The 18,195-nt window shown below is 39.4% G+C and overlaps 1 protein-coding gene across 11 annotated transcripts in view; it reads right to left on the bottom strand.

Moving 5' to 3' along the window:
- The window catches only part of CNOT10 (CCR4-NOT transcription complex subunit 10), a 90,220-nt gene that overhangs the window by 62,562 nt on the left and 9,463 nt on the right, over positions 1-18,195 (bottom strand). For 3 of the 11 annotated variants that reach the window (XM_003776292.4, XM_002813958.5, XM_063722156.1), the window contains exons 2-4: positions 6,783-6,877; positions 5,772-5,933; positions 1,940-2,090 (exon numbers count right to left, since the gene is read on the bottom strand). In XM_003776292.4, coding sequence (XP_003776340.2) covers positions 1,940-2,090; positions 5,772-5,933; positions 6,783-6,877 — 408 coding nt within the window. Of the gene's footprint in view, positions 1-1,939; positions 2,091-5,771; positions 5,934-6,782; positions 6,878-14,918; positions 16,141-18,195 lie in introns of those variants that run through there. The other 8 variants (XM_063722155.1, XM_063722154.1, XR_008523807.2 and 5 more) reach the window with 7 other exon arrangements.

Here is an 18,195-nt window from a genome sequence, read left to right on the forward strand (position 1 = left end):
AAGAGACCCCATCTCAAAAAAAAACAAAAGAAGCTGAGTAGTTATGATTCCAAGTTTGACACTGTAGAAAAGGCAAAACTATAGAGACAGTAAAAAGATCAGTGGTTATAGGTAGAAAGGGAATGAACAGGCACAACACAGAATTCTTAGGGCAGTGAAAAATACTCTGTATGATACTATAATGAATATATTTGTCCAAACACATAGTACATACAACACCAAGCGTGAACCCTAACGTAAACTATGAACTTTGGATGATTATGATGTATCAATGTAGGTTTATCAATTATAACAAATGCACCACACTGTTGGGGGATAATGGTAATGAGGGAGGCTATGGATGTGTTGGGGCAGAGGACACATGGGAAATCTCTGTACAAGAGGAAACTTGGTTTTCCTGTAAATCTAAACCTTCTCTAAAAAAACAGTCTTTAAAAAAAATCCAAGCAGTAAAAGTTTAAAAAAAAAAAAAAAAAAGCCATAATATTTTAAAAGAAAAATGGATGTGAATACTGACTAATTGATTACTATTAATATATTCTGTTCAGCCACAGTGCAGATTAATAGAGTTTCATGAATTCCGGAAATTATTTTTTCTTTTTTCTTTTTTTTTTGAGAACAAGTTTCGCTCTTGTTGCCCAGGCTGGAATGCCGTGGTGCGATCTTGGCTCACTGCAACCTCGGCCTCTCAGGTTCAAGTGATCCTCCTGTCTCAGCCTTCCTGAGTAGCTGGGATTACAGGCATGTGCCACCACACCCGGCTAATTTTATATTTTTAGTAGAGACGGGGTTTCCCCATGTTGATCAGGCTGGTCTCGAACCCCTGACCTCAGATGATCTGCCCGCCTCAGCCTCCCAAAGTGCTGGGATTACAGGCGTGAGCCACTGCGCTGGGCATATTTATATTTTAATAGCTGCCTTTAAAGACAGTTTCTCCATATTGAAATTCTAAGAAGCATCAATAACAGTAACTTTACAGAAAAATGTGTACAGTCCTAAAAGTGTAACTCTGATTTCTAGCTATACAGAAGGACCTGGTCACTAATTACATAATCCCTTACCACTGGTGTCTCTCTTGCCCAGTCTGTCCAGCTACCAAGCTCTCAGGATTGAGGGAAAGAAGAGAAGCACCTCACAATGGCTCTCTGGAGCCATAGTAATCAGCTGTTCAACCAGCTGTCAGCAAAAGGGGACTCTGTACCTCTTCCCAAAGCACCACAGAGCGCTATCACACCCCACCACTTGTCCTGTGGTAACCACATCAGCAATCAGGCATTCCTGATAAATTAGGAATTCTCATTTGTGTTTTGAATGTAAAAGAAAGCAATTATGGAAAAAAAAGACAAATATGTAACTCACAAATGGAATTTGACTGCTTGTGGGCTAGAAACCAACAGCCTTCTCTAACAACCATTTCCAGGATCCAGCTTTCTCCTTGGCTCTTCTTTTTTCCTTTGCCCTTACTTTTCTTGCTACTCCTACTTGAGGTTAGTAAGCTAATTAAGATAGCAAAAAACTAACTGTTCTATACTTCCTACTCCATAATTACCACCAAAAATTTCAGTAAGGTAATAGGCAAAAACGAAATACCTCACTGTCCCCGAACATTCCAAAATGCTACTTCCTTAATGTACTAAAGTAAGAAAGGATCAGGTACACTAAAATAGTGTTGAAACAGCAAAAACCCCACAAACATCACTAAGTGTTTTCAACACTTTCCAACAGCATTTTTAACAGTTATCTTCAAAATTTGGGAAGGGACACTCAAAGAAAACCTGGATTACATTTTTATCTTTTCTAACCATTAAGCAAAGCTGATACGGCTTTTCTTTGAATACTGACATGGACTTCTCAGATTTAGGTTATCTAGGTAAAAGTACCACAGAACTTTGCAAGTATAGGGAAGATAGGGAAATTTTTGACTTGACAGATAACATACCAAAAGGCTCTATGAATTGATAAAGTTTTTCACCAACTGATATGGCTTCTGTATACTGCCGCAGATGATAAAGAATGACTGCTTGATTATAGTACAACATGCTGTTTTCAACATCATCTAATCCATCCATTTCTTCAACAGCTGAGTGGACCTATAAAGCAATCAACAGAGATTATATTTTAACAACATTAAGGAAATAAAAAGCAAAAGTGAAAGAATTCATATGAATAAAAAGGAACATAGGCCAACATTCTTATTCTGAATTTTTCCATACTTTCAACAGTATCTTTAGATTTTAATTACTCTCACATACTAAAAATTATTTTCATTCTTCTGTGCCACACATAATAAAATTTTAGGTAAAATGTTTTGATGAGACTTTATTAAGTACCCAGCACATGGCTAGACAATTATCTTCCTTGTCACTGTGAAGCTATCTTCCCTGTTTCAATTGGTAACACGGCTTCTGAGTAGGATTCCCATCTCCTAGTCTCACAACCTACAAGAAGCTACACCAAGCGTGCAACAAACTCAAAATGACTTTTCCCATAAAAATGTCATGTAGTATTCATAGTTTGATTTCATTTTCTAAAAACTAAGGTAAAATTTAAACATTAATAATAGCTGGTTGGGCGTGGCAGCTCATGCCTATAATCCCAGCACTTTGGGAGGCCGAGGCAGGCAGAACACTTGAAGTCAGGAGTTCGAGACCAGCTTAGCCAACATGGTGAACCGTGTCTCTACTAAAAATACAAAATATAAAAAAAAAATTTAGCTGGGTGTGGTGGCACGTGCCTGTAGTCCCAGCTACTCAGGAGGCTGAGGGAGGAGAGTTGCTTAAATCCAAAAGGCAGAGGCTGCAGTGAGCCAAGATCACATCACTGCACTCCAGCCTGAACAACACAGCGAGACTCTGTATCAAACAAAACAAAACAAAAATAGTTAACTATTTACCATGTGCCAGACTTGCTATGTTAAAACTTTTACAGGTTAATCCTCACCATACCTCAAGGTCATAGATAATTTTTTTTTTTGAGATGGAGTCACCCAGGCTGGAGTGCAGTGGCATGAACTCAGCTCAGCGTAACCTCCACCTCCAGGGTTCAAGTGATTCTCCTGCCTTAGCCTCCTGAGTAGCTCAGACTACAGGCATGCACCACAACACCTGGCTAATTTTGTATTTTTAGTAGAGATGGGGTTTCACCATGTTGGCCAGGCTGGTCTTGAACTCCTGACCTCAGGCGATCTGCCCACCTCGGCCTCCCAAAGTGCTTGGATTACAGGCATGAGCCACCGCACCTGGCCGAGGACATATATAATTTCATTTCCACTTTATACATAAGGAAACCAGCACAGAAAACTTAATTATCTTGCCCAAGGCCATAGGGCTAGAAAGTATATTTTCAGGTTTTGTTCCCGTAAAAAAGAATAGATTTTTTTAAAGTACTCAATAACAAAAATATATTATTGTACACACGATGGTTAGAAAAGGCTTTTATGGGCTTCACTAAAGGCTAACATCTGTAACTGACAGTAAAAGAAAAAAAAAAAGCATGACATTTTGCATTCTCAAACTGTATACCCCCTTCTGTAAGCTGTAGCAACGGGCTTTTAAATTTTAATTAAGCTTTACAACCATTGCACAATTCCATATAACACATTTAAAACTGACCTTTGCCATTATGAAGATTGCAATAAATTATTGTTCAATATTAAGTAATTAACTCTAAGACCAACACTTCCGTAGAACTCTGATATACAGTACATGGATTTAACAGCCTTGGTTTGACTAATGGCAAGGAACCTGAAGGTTCACAACACACAATGATTTGTAAATTTTGTAACTGGACTTCAACAGACGTCAACCACCCACGTGGTTAAGCTTGACATGATTCAAATGTTAGCCAAGTGGTCCTAGCTGACCAATATGTGCATCTCAATGAGTTTGGGAACTTTTTATAATCTTCACTTATCAAGTCACTATCTTAAAGAGATTAAAAACAGTATCTTCAAACAGTGAAAACTCAATTTCCAAAGGCAACTCTTTCTGTAGTTATGTAATGCAGAGAGACTGAGTTAAGAAGAGTTTAGCCAGAAAAGCTTTTAGATAAACTATGGCGTTTTGGATTCAGCAATGGTTGAATAATTATCACACGAATAACTTTGCCACATATTCTATGACTCACCAAAATAGTCTAGTAATTGCTCCAGCCAAAAGAAAAACTACTCATTAAGTGAAATTAGACATTTGTTAATTAAAATGGAATAGGTTGAAAAGGTGTGTCACTGTGCCCTATGTGACTGAGAACAGAAGTATGATTTAAAGAAGCCAGTAACCACAAGTACAAACACTTCTAGGAAACTCAAGAGTTGGAAGGCCCTAACAAACCTTATAAACAATAAAAGCTAGTGAAAGAACTTCACAAAGTTTTTTTGGCCTAACTGGAAGTTTGCAGGAATTGCTTACTCAAAAAAAGTTTAACGGCTGAACTTATTCTCAAAAACCAAACAAATTTGTCCTGGAAGAAACTGTCTATGGGGTCATAGGGTGCATGTACTAGATTATCAGTAAGCATCATCTTTCTTTTGATTCTGGAACACTAGATAAAGTCATCAGTAATAATACTGGAGTAATGAGGAAACGTGAGGACATATAAATTTATGAAGACTGAGACAGGTAGGAGAACAGGCTCAAGAGTCAGAAGGCCTGGTTTAAATCTGTTCTTCCCCTTCCTAGTTGTGTAAATTTAAATTAGACTTCCTAAACCCTGGTTTTAAAACTGAGATAATAAGCACCTACTGCCTCAAGAGTTGAATGTGAGGATTATATGAGATAAGGCATAAAAAGCACATAATACAGAATTTGGCACCAAGTATGCATTCAATAAATGGTAGCTATTATTCTCATTTTTGAATTTTAATGGGGTTTAAAAATTACTTTATGCCTATAAAGGATTATAGAGAGCCTGAAGGGACAACTTGCTTCTACCTGTGTCACACTTTAGGGTGATACTATAGAGTATCATGGTACTCATGATTACAGGAAAGGTCTCATGGCTCCCTAACAGCATGAAGCAGTAACTAAAATTACAGGCTCTAGAGTTAAATACAACTGAGTTCATGTAGCTCTTACTACTCAAAAACTTTGTGTCTTTGGACAATTTACACAGCTATCTGTGCCTTGGCTTTCCCACTTTTAAAATAAGAAAAATTATATAGCTATTTCATAGGGCTACTGAGAAGAACAAGCTGAGAAGTTGCATACAAGCTCTTGGCAGAGCCCTGTCACACAGTGAACATTTAACATACGCTAGCTGATCCTATCAGCACCATCACTGTTATCAGCCCTCTTGAACACCAAAAGTCTAGCCCCAGGATTCAAGAAACATTGCCGTTATCACCAGACCAATCCCCAATTCAAGCCCCAAGCCAGATACAAAGCAGAATATCCTCTATTTAATTAATCATCTCCTGATCCAAATGCTAAAACAACTTGACATTAGGGTTAATCATATTTTTGTAATTATAAACAAGATACATCTCCACAGCTAAACTTCTTCATATAGTTCTTTCTCAAAACTCCAAAGCTCATTCAAATTTGGTATATTAGTCTGTTCTGTTCAAGTTAATTAAAACCCCAATTAAAAAAAAAAATCTCACAACATACCTTTTATCTCCTGGAATAATAATTTTACGGAAATAAAATTAATGCTAACAAATGTTTCAGACAAGAAATACCAGACAAATCACATTTATTTTCTTTAACTATTTGTATTTCATAAATTAAAGAACAGAACAATATTTTTTATAGTTAAATTCATTTGTGTATCACCTGATTCTTCAGCTGGTTAAGTGTTTGTCTCAAATTATCTGTTGTTGTTTGGTTACTTTTAAAAAACTCAGCTACTGCTGTATTCAAAATTATTTTATAATCATCTTTGTTTATATCTTGTAGACAGGCAAGGTGTTGTAGACAGGCATCATAATTTCCAGACTAAAAAAAAAAACCACACACACACACACACAATTACATACCAGCTTTAAGAACAGTATATTATTCCAAATATATTTCATTCATCTTTATCTTAAAAGTTCTTAAAAAGAAAGATGTAGTTTCCCTACATATACTAATCAAAGTCACTAAAGCAATATTCATGTCAGTTAAGAAACTGTGGATATTTACTTCCTAAGACTCAAAACCCTGACATTGACACATATAAGACACATATACTGATATGATAAATATACTGGTATATACATATAGTGCTAGCAGGGTATTAATGGCTGAGGCTAGTCAAGAAAGGTAATATAATCACTCCAAATTTTATTTTCTAGTAAATATATTTTGAATACCCAAGCATCAAGTTCTTCTGCTTACATGCACGTAACCTGATAACCAAATAAAGTTTTCTTTCATATTGTTTAATGTCAGAAAAAGTTAAAATTCTGCCAATAAAGTTTTGGGGTTCCATTTTAAAGTACCTTCAAGAAAATAATTTTTGAATCTGATATTTTCAGAAATAAATAAATAAAAGAATTGAACAGCATGTGAAATGAAAAGACTGACCCACATACTTACAAATCTAAATTTAAAAGACTTAAAAACAACAGTATATGAGTTAAAACATGTTTACAAAAACTTGGGAATGGCTCCAATTACTCCCATTCCTTTCACCATATTTAAACTCTAAAACATTTATTTTTAAAATTAAACCTACTTATCTCTAAATTAACTTTTGAATTATTACAGAGTAAAAATTGTAAATTTAAAAATTCACTATGAAAAGATTCATACTTGACAGAACCCTACAACTTGAGCAGATTAAGAGAAGCCATTTCTTACTGTGAAAGCTTGGAAAGCATTGGTGGATAACTCCTTCTCTTGATCAGTGATCCCAGAGGACTGACCTGTGCCTTCATGTTTCTCTGCTCCCTGATCTGCAAACATACAAATTTTACAGTTCTTTAGAAATAAAAGTTGTACAGTGGTCCCTCCTTATCCAGTTTCACTTTCTGCAGTTTCAGTTACCCAGGTCAAATATGGTATGAAAATATCAAATGGAAAATTCTAGATATAAGCAGTACTTAAGTTTTAAACAGCAATGTTCTGAGTAACATGATGAAATCTCTTGCCATCCTGCAGTGTCCCGCTCTGTCCCATCCAGGAAGTCAATCATTCCTCTGTCCAGCATTCCATGTTGTATAAGATACCTCCCCCTTGGACACATAGTAGCCATCTTGGTTATCAGATCAATAGGTCATAGGAAGAAAGGTGAGTAGGGTACAGTAAGATATTTTGAGAAAGAGAAACCACATTCAGATAACTGTTATTTTATTACTGTTGTTGTTAATCTCTTACTGTGCCTCACTTATAAACTTTATCATAGTTATGTATGTATGAAAAAAAGCAGTACATAGGTTCAGTACTATCTGTGGTTTCAAGTATCCACCGGAGGACCCTGAATGTATCTCCTGAGGAAAAGGTGGGGGACTACTGTATAGTGAATTTGTCCCTAGTTTTCATCTTGTGTTCTTCCTAATAAAGTGGCCAAAGTTAGGGCTCTCTCAACAATGACTGATTAATGTTGCCAGACGTGGTGGCTCATGCCTGTAATCCCAGCACTTTGGGAGGCCAAGGCAGGAAATCACGAGGTCAGGAGATCGAGACCATCCTGGCTAACACGGTGAAACCCCATCACTACTAAAAATACAAAAAAAAAAAAAAAAAAAAAATTAGCTGGGCGTGGTGGCGGGCACCTGTAGTCTCAGCTACTTGGGAGACTGAGGCGGGAGAATGGCGTGAACCTGGGAGGTGGAACTTGCAGTGAGCCAAGATAATGCCACTGCACTCCAGCTGGGGCGACAGAGCAGGACTCCGTCTCAAAAAAAAAAACAATGACTGATTAATGTTATAAGCTAATAAGAAGCTACTCCTCTGAAAACTTGAAAAGGTTCCTTTGGCCAAGTTGAAACACAATGAAAAGCTGCCCACTTAAATAAAGACCACAAGCTCTGTTGATGAGGACATTCAAGCTGAGAATATTGTGTTCTTTAAAAAATATATGATCTGCCACCCAGCAATATATAGTCCCACATAGTCAAGCAACTATGCCAGGTGCTGGAGATATAAACACACCTACGATGCCTTTAAGAGGTTTATAATTTAGTTGGAAAGTAGTAACAATCAGAAAACTGCATTGATAAGGGCTTACAGCTAATTTCCAGGCAAGGAATATTTTCATAGGCTCAGAAATCCAAAATACTAACACATTTAAAAAATTTCTTTAATACGTTAAGTGTCCATATAAATTCACAGTAAAGGTTAATAATCTGTTTAGCTGGGAAAACTACCTCCTACCTCTATAATTTACTATTTTAAATATTAGATGTTTTGCTTTTTGTTTTAATTTGAAAATAGAATTCCAAAATAAAGGTAAAAATCTCAGCTGAACCAAACCTAAAACTACTCAGAACAAAAGTGTGTTAAGTACTCTAACAAATGCTTCAATACTTTTTATAGTTCTCTCAAGAGTCATTGTTGGCTGGGCGTGATGGCTCATGCCTATAATCCCAGCTACTTGGGAGGCTGAGGCACGAGAATTGCTTGAACCTGGGAGGCAGAGGTTGCAGTGAGCTGAGATCACGCCACTTCACTCCAGCCTGGGCGACAGAGTGAGACTGTCTTGAGAAAAAAAAAAGGCCAGGTGCGGTGGCTCACGCCTGTAATCCCAGCATTTTGGGAGGCTGAGGCGGGTGGATCACGAGGCCAGGAGATCGAGGCCATCCTGGCTAACATGGAGAAACCCCATCTCTACTGAAAATACAAAAATTAGCTGGGCGTGATGGCGGGCGCCTATAGTCCCAGCTACTCAGGAGGCTGAGGCAGGAGAATGGCGTGAACCTGGGAGGCAGAACTTGCAGTGAGCCGAGATTGCACCACTGCACTCCAGCCTGAGCAACAGAGTAAGACTCTGTCAAAAACAAACAAACAAACAAAAAAAACTATCAGAGACTGGGCAATTTATAAAGAAATGAGGTTTAATTGGCTTATGGTTCCACAGGCTGTACAGAAAGCACATATAGGGAGTGCTCAGGAAACTTACAATCATGGCAGAAGGCAAAGAGGAAGCAAGCACATCTTCACATGGTCAGCAGAAGAGAGAGCAAAGGGGGAGGTGCTACACATTTTTAAATAACGACATCTAGTGAGAACTCACTCACTATCACCAGTACAGCAAGGGGGAAATCCATCCCCATGATCCAGTCACCTCCCACCAGGTCCCTCCCCTAACACTGAGGATTTACAATTCAACATGAGATTTGGTTGGGGACACAGAGCTACACGATATCACCAGGTCATTGTTTTTTGGTTTTTTATTTTTTTCAAAGAGTCTAAGCCAATTAGAATTAATTAAATAGAATTACAATGTCCTACATTCTGAATTTTTCTGGTTATTTCCTCAATATTACATGCAGTTTAACATTTCTGGCAAGAATACTATATAGATAATGTAAATATTAGTCATTTTTATTTATTTTTTATTTTATTTATTTATTTAGATGGAGTCTTGCTCTGTCACCCAGGTTGGACTGCAGTGGCACAATCTTGGCTCAGCCTCCCGAGTAGCTGGGACTACAGGCACCTGCTACCATACCTGGCTAATTTTTTTATTTTTAGTAGAGACGGGGTTTTGCCATGTTGGCCAGGCTGGTCTCAAACTTCTGACCTCCCAGGTGACTGCTGGCCTCAGCCTCCCAAAGTGCTAGGATTACAGGTGTGAGCCACTGCGCTTTGCCTAGTCATTTTTAATGTTAAGTTTTCTTTTCTGCAAAAATTTGCCATTTGTTTTTAAAAGGTGCCTTTTATATTTTACTATCTCCCAAAGAATATTCTGTTTCTTGGTTCAACTCACCAGCAAAAACTCCACACACCACTAATGGAAATATCATTAAAAGGAAATGTGACCACTGCATAAATGTGATGTCATGGACCACAAACATAGGTAGGTGATGGCAATGTCACTGTGTATGACTTTATTAAATTTCAAAGTCTCACAATATTTGAATTTCTTATTTATACAGGAACTTTTTTCATACAGAATTGTTGCTTCAGACTGAAACTCAAAGACCTCCAAAGCTTGAACCTATCTGCAAAATGGGGATAAGAAAACCCTTTTTCAAGTTACTGTAAGGCTTTAGTAAGAATATATGTGAAGTAATTGGCATGTACCTGGCAGAGTAAACCCCGACACGTAGCACAATAGTGCAGATTCTATCATTTTCAACATACAGACGGGAGGCAGGTTGCACAGTGACGTACAGACAATTTTTAGAATTGAAATAAGACTAAAACTTTAATGTCACTTCAGAAATTAAACAGATGCTACAAAGTGGAACTGGGGCAAGTTTCAGCTTCCCTATTTACTAAAATGAGAGTCTGTATTAAATAGTTTTTAGCATCCCTTCCAACTCAGATTCAGTAACTCCAAACATGCTTTTATAAAGAAACTGACGCCGGGCGCAGTGGCTCACGCCATTATCCCAGCACTTCGGGAGGCCGAGGCAGGCGGATAACCTGAGGTCAGGAGTTCAAGACCAGCCTGGACAACATGGTAAAACCCCATCTCTACTAAAAACACAAAAATTAGCTGGGCGTGGTGGTGCATGCCTGCAGTCTCAGCTACTTGGGAGGCTGGAGCAGAAGAATCACTTGAACCTGGGAGGCGGAGGTTGCAGTGAGCCAAGATCATGACACTGCACTTTAGCCTGGGTGACAGAGCAAGACTTCATCTCAAAAAAAAAAGAAACTGATATGTTTGTTCCTAAAGCAGCACTCATATCCAATTAAGGTTTCTATGGAAGACAAATACCCACATGAGAAATAGTAGACCACCTTGTCCCCGAGTTTAACCTTCAAGAGTGCCTACAACCAACTTTCCAGAAAGTTGTCAAGAATCACACTGGTCATGGGGTTCTTTTGCTTACTGTCTCCTTTCCATTCTTCCCTCTCCTTCTATAGATCTGCCAACATGGACTCAAGTTGGGGCTAGAGCTAGTGGAATGTTCCCCCAGTATGGTGCCCCAGAGTTGCATCTGTCATAGTAGCCTCCACTTTCGCACCTCATCCATCACAAGCCCCCTTCCAGGATACTGGGAAGTGTGACTCCCTCTATAATGGCTTCCAGGAGTTGCCTAGATAAACAAACTCCCTTATCCTCAAGAACCCTGCCAGAGTCCTTCATAGTGTTCCTCAAACATCAGAAACTTGCTGAAAGAAGAGTAAATATGAATGGCTTAATAACATGAAATGAAATTCAGCCTCATTATTTATTAAATAATTGGAAATTAAAACGATAATACTAAATGTCTAGAAATAAATATTCTTCAAGAGACTTGATAACGAAATCATGGTATAGGAATACAATGGCACATTAACAGTTATTAAGTCTATATAACTTGATGTGGAAAAATATTTACAACATGTTAAATAAAAGAAACAGATTGCAAACTGCTTTGTACAACTGAATCCCATGTTTTATAAAAATATATACACAAATATGTACCTCTGAATAAGTATAAAGTCTACAAGGATACACAGCAAACCATTCATCAAACTGTATGTGCACTTATGATCTGGGCACTTTTTGATAACTGCCTAGACACCAGGAGCATCTCAAAGAACCAGTTGTTGGCCAGGTGTGGTGGCTCACACCTCTGTAGTTCCAGCATTTTGGGAGGCCAAGGTGGGTGGATCACTTGAGCCCAGGAGTTCAAGACCAGTCTGGGCAGCATGGTGAAACCCCGTCTCTACAAAAAATACAAAAATTAGCTGGGCATGGTGGCATGCATCTGTAGTACCAGCTACAAGCAAGGCGAAGGTGGGAGGATTGCTTGAACACAGGAGGTAGAGGGTGCAGTGAGCTGAGATTGTGCCACAGCACTCCAGCTTTGGCAGCAGAATAAGACCCCATCTTAATAAACTAAAAATAAAAGAACCAGTTGTCAACAGAACTAACTTTGGGAAGTCCTAGCCTGGCACGTCAGCAGTCAGTGAAGATTCCCAACTTCCCTTTTCCAAGAAGGCAATATGACATAATTAAAAGAGCACAAGTCTTAGAATCAGTCACATTTTCAGTCCAGTCTTCCTTTGGCCTGTCTTTAATTGGAGATGCTAAATAAATATAGCTCACTTCCCCACTTTCCTTTTACCAGAACTAAAAATTCTTGTAGTTATATTTTAAAAAATATATTTATGTCTGGAATTTAAACATAAAAATTAACAGTAAAATTCAATTTCATGTGACTTGACTATGAAACAGCTCTTTAGATCACTACGAAACCCCCAGAAGACTGCACACCCTTTTGAGAGCCACAACTTATAACAATGTAATACTGTATAACTTGTACTTAAACAAACTCACCTAAGAACTTATCTGCCGTATAAAAAAGGCATTCCAGTATTTGGGCTTATTAAAAAGTGTTACTTCTGATAATTAAAGTTAGCAGGTCAATTAGTATTTTATTTCCACTTTAGCATACGACAGGGAGGAGGAAAAGCTAAGAGTTAAGTGAATAAAGTTTGCCAGTTTCAAAGAACAATGTTAAACAGTTTTTCCTTTGGAAAGCCAATAACAATGAGTTTCACTGCAAGAACATACTGTTTATCCAATACATGTGTTTTGCAAAACTGTCAGGTGCACAAAAAAGGTAAGGACCAATTATTTAAAAACGTGTAAAAATGTGACACAGGACTTTAGGACCTCAGAAAGCAAGTTATAAGTTTAGATTGAAACAGAATCCTCAATCCACATATTGTCACCATAAAATTTTAACAAAGAATATAAATACCTTTCATGTTTCTTTTATTATTAAAGATTTTAGAAAACCTAACATTTTTAAAAAATGTGTCTTCTCTCATAAAGAAGCATTATTTAAACCAAATGCCAAAAATTCTTAGTTTGCCATCAAGTTTTCTCTAAAGCTTCTTCTAAAATATGCCCCTTGGCTGGGCACAGTGGCTCACACCTGTAATCCCAGAAGTTTGGCAGGCCAAGGCAGGAGGACTGCTTGAGCCTAGGAGTTCCAGACCAGCCTGGGAAACAAAACAAGACCCTGTCTCTATTTTAAAAAATTGTTTTAATTAGCCAGGCATAGTGGCATGTGCCTGTAGTCCCAGCTACTTGGGGGGCTGAGGTGGGATAATCACTGAAGCCTGGGAGGTTGAGGCTGCAGTGAGCTGTGACCATGCCACTGCACTCCAGCCTGGGTGACAGAGTGAAACCCTGTCTCAAAAATAATAATAATAAATATGAATAAAATAAATAAGTAAAATATGCCCTAGATTAGATGACATTCTTTAATGGGACTTTTGGGCCCAACTGTAAGAGCACCTTAGAAATACAGGGCAAAGGGGAAAAAAAAAAAAAAAAAAAACCCAACAACTCACCCAGGTGTTGAAAATTTTGAGCTTCTATTCTCCACTAAAAGTAGAGTAGTTCATGTGGCCACTGCTGTCAGCAACTCCAGAAAATGGAAGTCTCAGGCTGGACATGGTGGCTCATGCCGATAATCTCAGCACTTTGGGAGGCCAAGGTGGGCGGATCACCTGAGGTCAGGAGTTCCAGACCAGCCTGGCTAACATGGTGAAATCCGTTTCTACTAAAAATACAAAAATTAGCTGGGCGTGGTGGCATATGCCTATAATCTCAGCTACTTGGGAGGCTGTCGCAGGAGAATTGCTGGAACCCGGGAGGCAAAGGCTGCAGTGAGCCGAGATCATGCCATTGCACTCCAGTCTGGGTGACAGAGCGAGACTCTATCTCAGAAAAAAAAAAAGAAAAGAAAAAGAAAATGTAAGTCTCCTAAAATTCTCCAGAAAAGGAGAGAAGCCAATTTAAGATAAATATATAAGCTGGGCTGGACACACTGGCTCATGCCTGTAATCCCAGCACTTTGGGAGGCTGAGGAGGGTGGATCTTGAGCTCAGGGCAACATGGCGAAACCCCATCTCTACCAAAAACACAAAACTTAGCCAGGTGTGGTGGCACATGCCCGTAGTCCAGCTACTTGGGAGGCTGAGGAGGGAGGATCACTTGAGCCCAGGAGGTGGAGGTTGCAGTGAGCTGAGACTGTGCCACTGCACTCCAGCTTGGGTGACAGTGAGACCCCATCTCAAAATAAATAAATAATAAATAAATAGATAAGCTGGACTCTAAGGCTGACAAGAGCCTCTGAAATTCCCATTTCTACACACGTTTTACAGAACTGAGCTCAATAAATAACCTTTTACATGTTAACAAACCATTATTTTACCTACATTCTTTAACCTCAGGATAAAAATTTTATGTTTTTAAAAAAACACACTTCACTACTCAGGAGGCTTAGGAGGGAAGATTGCTTGAGCCCAGTATATGACTACCAGCCTGAGCAATCAGTGAGACCCCATTTCTTCTTCTTCTTTTTTTTTTTTTTTTTTTGAGACGGAGTCTCACTCTGTTGCCCAGGCTGGAGTGCAGAGGCACAATCCCAGCTCACCGCAACCTCTGCTTCCCAGGTTCAAGTGATTCTCCTGCCTCAGCCTCCTGAGTAGCTGGGATTATAGGTGCCCGCCACCATGCTCAGCTAATTTTTGTATTTTTAGTAGAGACGGAGTTTCACCATGTCAGCCAGGTTGGTCTTGAACTCCTGATCTCAAGTGATCCGCCTGCCTCGGCCTCCCAAAGTGCTGAGATTACCAGCGTGAGCCACCACGCCTGGCCAAGACCCCATTTCAAATACACACACACACACACACACACACACACACACACACACTCTTCAAATACACACACACACACACACACACACTTCAACAGGATTATTTTTATTTTCCCTGTTAAATATTTGTACATTTCTCAAGTTTTCTGCCAGAAATGGGTATTCATTTTTGTAATCAGTTTTTTTAATGTTTTAAAAATATTTATAACTACTGACTTCTTACCAGACAGAGTCTGCACATAATCCCACAGCATTTCTTTATTTGTCCAAAAGTAGTCTCCATTGCCAATTGAAAGAGTATACGACCGTTCACCCATAAGCTTGACTTTCCTTTTACTCTGGCTTAATGAACATGGCTGACCTTCTATGCGTACAGAGCTCTTTGACCCACAAACCTTGACAGTCTTTACCCCAATAGACTTCATTTCTAATCAAACAATTGCCTTTAGGTTTGAACTAAGCAGAAAAGAAATACACCACGTTTTCAAAACTGAAAATCATCAGTTAACTGAAAGCACAGACACATTCCAATATAGAACGTTAATCATTCAAATCTGATTGGTGGAGACTACAAGCTACACTCATCAAAATACAGCTCCACTGATATATCAAGAAAAGAAAACTTTTCCAAAGAAAAAAGGAATGTTAAAAGACCTAAGGAAATCAACGATCACAGTCACAAAATACCAATGATGCCTTTGTGAAGGAAAGTTTTAAATCTTAAGAAGGATGCCACTTCGAAGAAAAACAATTCAGGCCCACTAACGTCACCATACAGCTAGGTTAACATACCTCACATATGATTTCTATCATCTGAACAAGTATACTTGACTTACCAAAACCTCAAATGGTTTATTCACTAAACCATATTCCCTCCACTATAAGCTGGACAAGAGGAGCTGGAGAAATGGGAAAGCACACACTTCGCAGCCCAAAGAATAAATCATTTGTAACAAGCAATGCTACAGAATTGAGCATCCTGCCCAGTAGTGCAGAAATAAAGGAACAGAAATTCAAATCAACAATATCAGCATGGCTGGCACGGTGGCTCAGGCCTGTAATCCCAGCACTTTGGGAGGCCAGGGCAGGAGGATCACCTGGGGTCAGGAGTTTGAGACCAGCCTGGCCAACATGGTGAAATCCCATCTCTACTAAAAATACAAAAATTAGGCTGGGCGCGGTGACTCACACCTGTAATCTCAGCACTCTGGGAGGCCAAGGCAGGCAGATCACGAGGTCAGGAGTTTGAGAGCATTCTGACCAACGTGGTGAAACCCCCATCTCTACTAAAAATACAAAAATTAGCCGGGCATGGTGGTGCGCGCCTATAATCCCAGCTACTCAGGTGGCTGAGGCGGGAGAATCACTTGAACCCAGGAGGCAGAGATTGCAGTGACCCGAGATCATGCCACTGCACTCCAGCCTAGGCAACAGAACAAGACTCTGTCTCAAAACAAAAAAACACAAAACTGAAAAAAGAAAAAACAGTATCAGCGTGCTTTAAGGAAGCCAGGCAAAGCAGAAAAGAAAAAACAATATCAGCGTGCTTTAAAATAAAGCCACAAAATAAAATAACTACAATAAGGTTTCAATTTAAATTCACAAGTATAAATCAATATTCAGTCAATTATACATTTTAAATTGAAATCATAAGACTAATATAAGTGCCGGGCATGGTGGCTCATACCTGTAATCCCAGCACTTTGGGAGGTCAAGGTGGGAGGATGGCTTGAGCTCAAGAGTTCAAGACTAGCCTGGGCAACATGACGAAACCTCATCTCTACAAAAAATACAAAAGTTAGCCAGGTGTGGTGGCGCATGCCTATAGTCCCAGCTACTTGGGAGGTTGAGGTGGGAGGACTGCTTGAGCCTGGGAAGTCAAGGATGCAGTGAGCAGTGCTCATGCCACTGCACTCCAGCCTGGGTGACAGAGTGAGACCCTGTCTGGAAAAAAAAAAAAAGACCAATGTATTACTCTAAATTCTAATATTAAAAACACTTACTCACGCCTGTAATCCCAGCAAATTTGGGCAGTCGAGGTAGGAGGCTTGCTTGAGTCCAGGAGTTTGAGACCAGCCTGGGATACATGGCAAAACCCTGTCTCTACAAAAAAATAGAAAAACTGGCCAGGTGTGGTGGCATGCACCTGTAGTCCCAGCTACTTGGGAGGTTGGGGTGGGAGGATCACTTGAACCCGGGAGGTCAAGGCTGCGGTGAGCCAAGATCATACCCCTGTACTCCAGCCTGGGCAACAGAGTGAGACCCTGCCTCAAAAAAATTAATTAAATTTTAAAAAGAAAAAAAAACCACTTTAAATATCAAACATAGGTCACTACCACATCAATTCCTTGTTCTGAAAACTGGTAATTGAAAATAATGAATTAAGCTTTTAGCATTTAACATGGCTTTCTGGGAAGACTAACAGTCAATATGGGAAAGCTATTCTTTTTTGTTGTTGTTGTTTTTGAGACAGGGTCTCACTTTGTAGCCCAGGCTAGAGTGCGGTGGTGTGATCACGGCTCACTGCAGCCTCGACTTCCCGGGCTCCAGTGACCTCCTACCTCAGCCTCCCAAGTAGCCGGGACTACAGGCATGCAGTAGTACACCAACTAAGTTTTTTCAATCTTTTTGTAGAGACGGGCTCTCATGTTGCCCAGGCTGTTCTTGAACTCCTGGGCTCAAGCGATCTGCCTACCTTGGCCTCCCAAAGTGCTAGGATTATAGGCATGAGTCACTGTACCCAGCCCAGGAGAGCTACTCTTTAAAGAAGAACATTCACTAACAAAGGTAGAAACTACAATAGAACTAGGTAAAAATCATTTTGTAACCCCCAATAATACAACTGATTGAGGAAAGAATCAACAACAGTGGATATTTACGAAATGCCAATTACTCCATAAATTACCTCTAACTGAAAATGGAAAAAGATGTTCCTGTCAGCACCTCAAATTGATCAAATTTAGCATCACTAATACTGGATAACCTGACATTATGTACTTTATACAGAAAATAAAGTATATATCATCACCTACAAAATTTCTCAAAAATATGTTGAACCTATGTCTAATCAAGCCTGTAATAAGTTAGAGTTTAAGAAAATACAGGAGATAAAGCTGGGTGCAGTGGCTTACACCTGTAATCCCAGCACTTTGGGAGACCAAGCTGGGAGGATTCCTTCAGCCCAAGAGTTTGAGACCAGCCTGGGCAATATATTGGGACCCTGTGCCTACAAATAAATTTTAAAAGTATAGCCATAGCTGGGACTACAGGCGCATGTCACCACACCCAGCTAACTTTCTGTATTTTTTGTAGAGACAGGGTTTTACCATGGTGCCCAGGCTGGTCTTGAACTCCTAGGTTCAAGCAATCCACCCACCTCGGCCTCCCAAAGTGCTAGGATTTATAGGTATGAACCACCATGCCTGGTGGGAAATTGGCTTTTTTTTTTTTTTGGTGACAGGGTCTCACTCAGTCACCCAGGTTGGAGTGCAGTGGTGTTA

This window comes from Pongo abelii, chromosome 2, assembly GCF_028885655.2.
Source record: "Pongo abelii isolate AG06213 chromosome 2, NHGRI_mPonAbe1-v2.0_pri, whole genome shotgun sequence".
NCBI classification, from domain to species: domain Eukaryota; kingdom Metazoa; phylum Chordata; class Mammalia; order Primates; family Hominidae; genus Pongo; species Pongo abelii.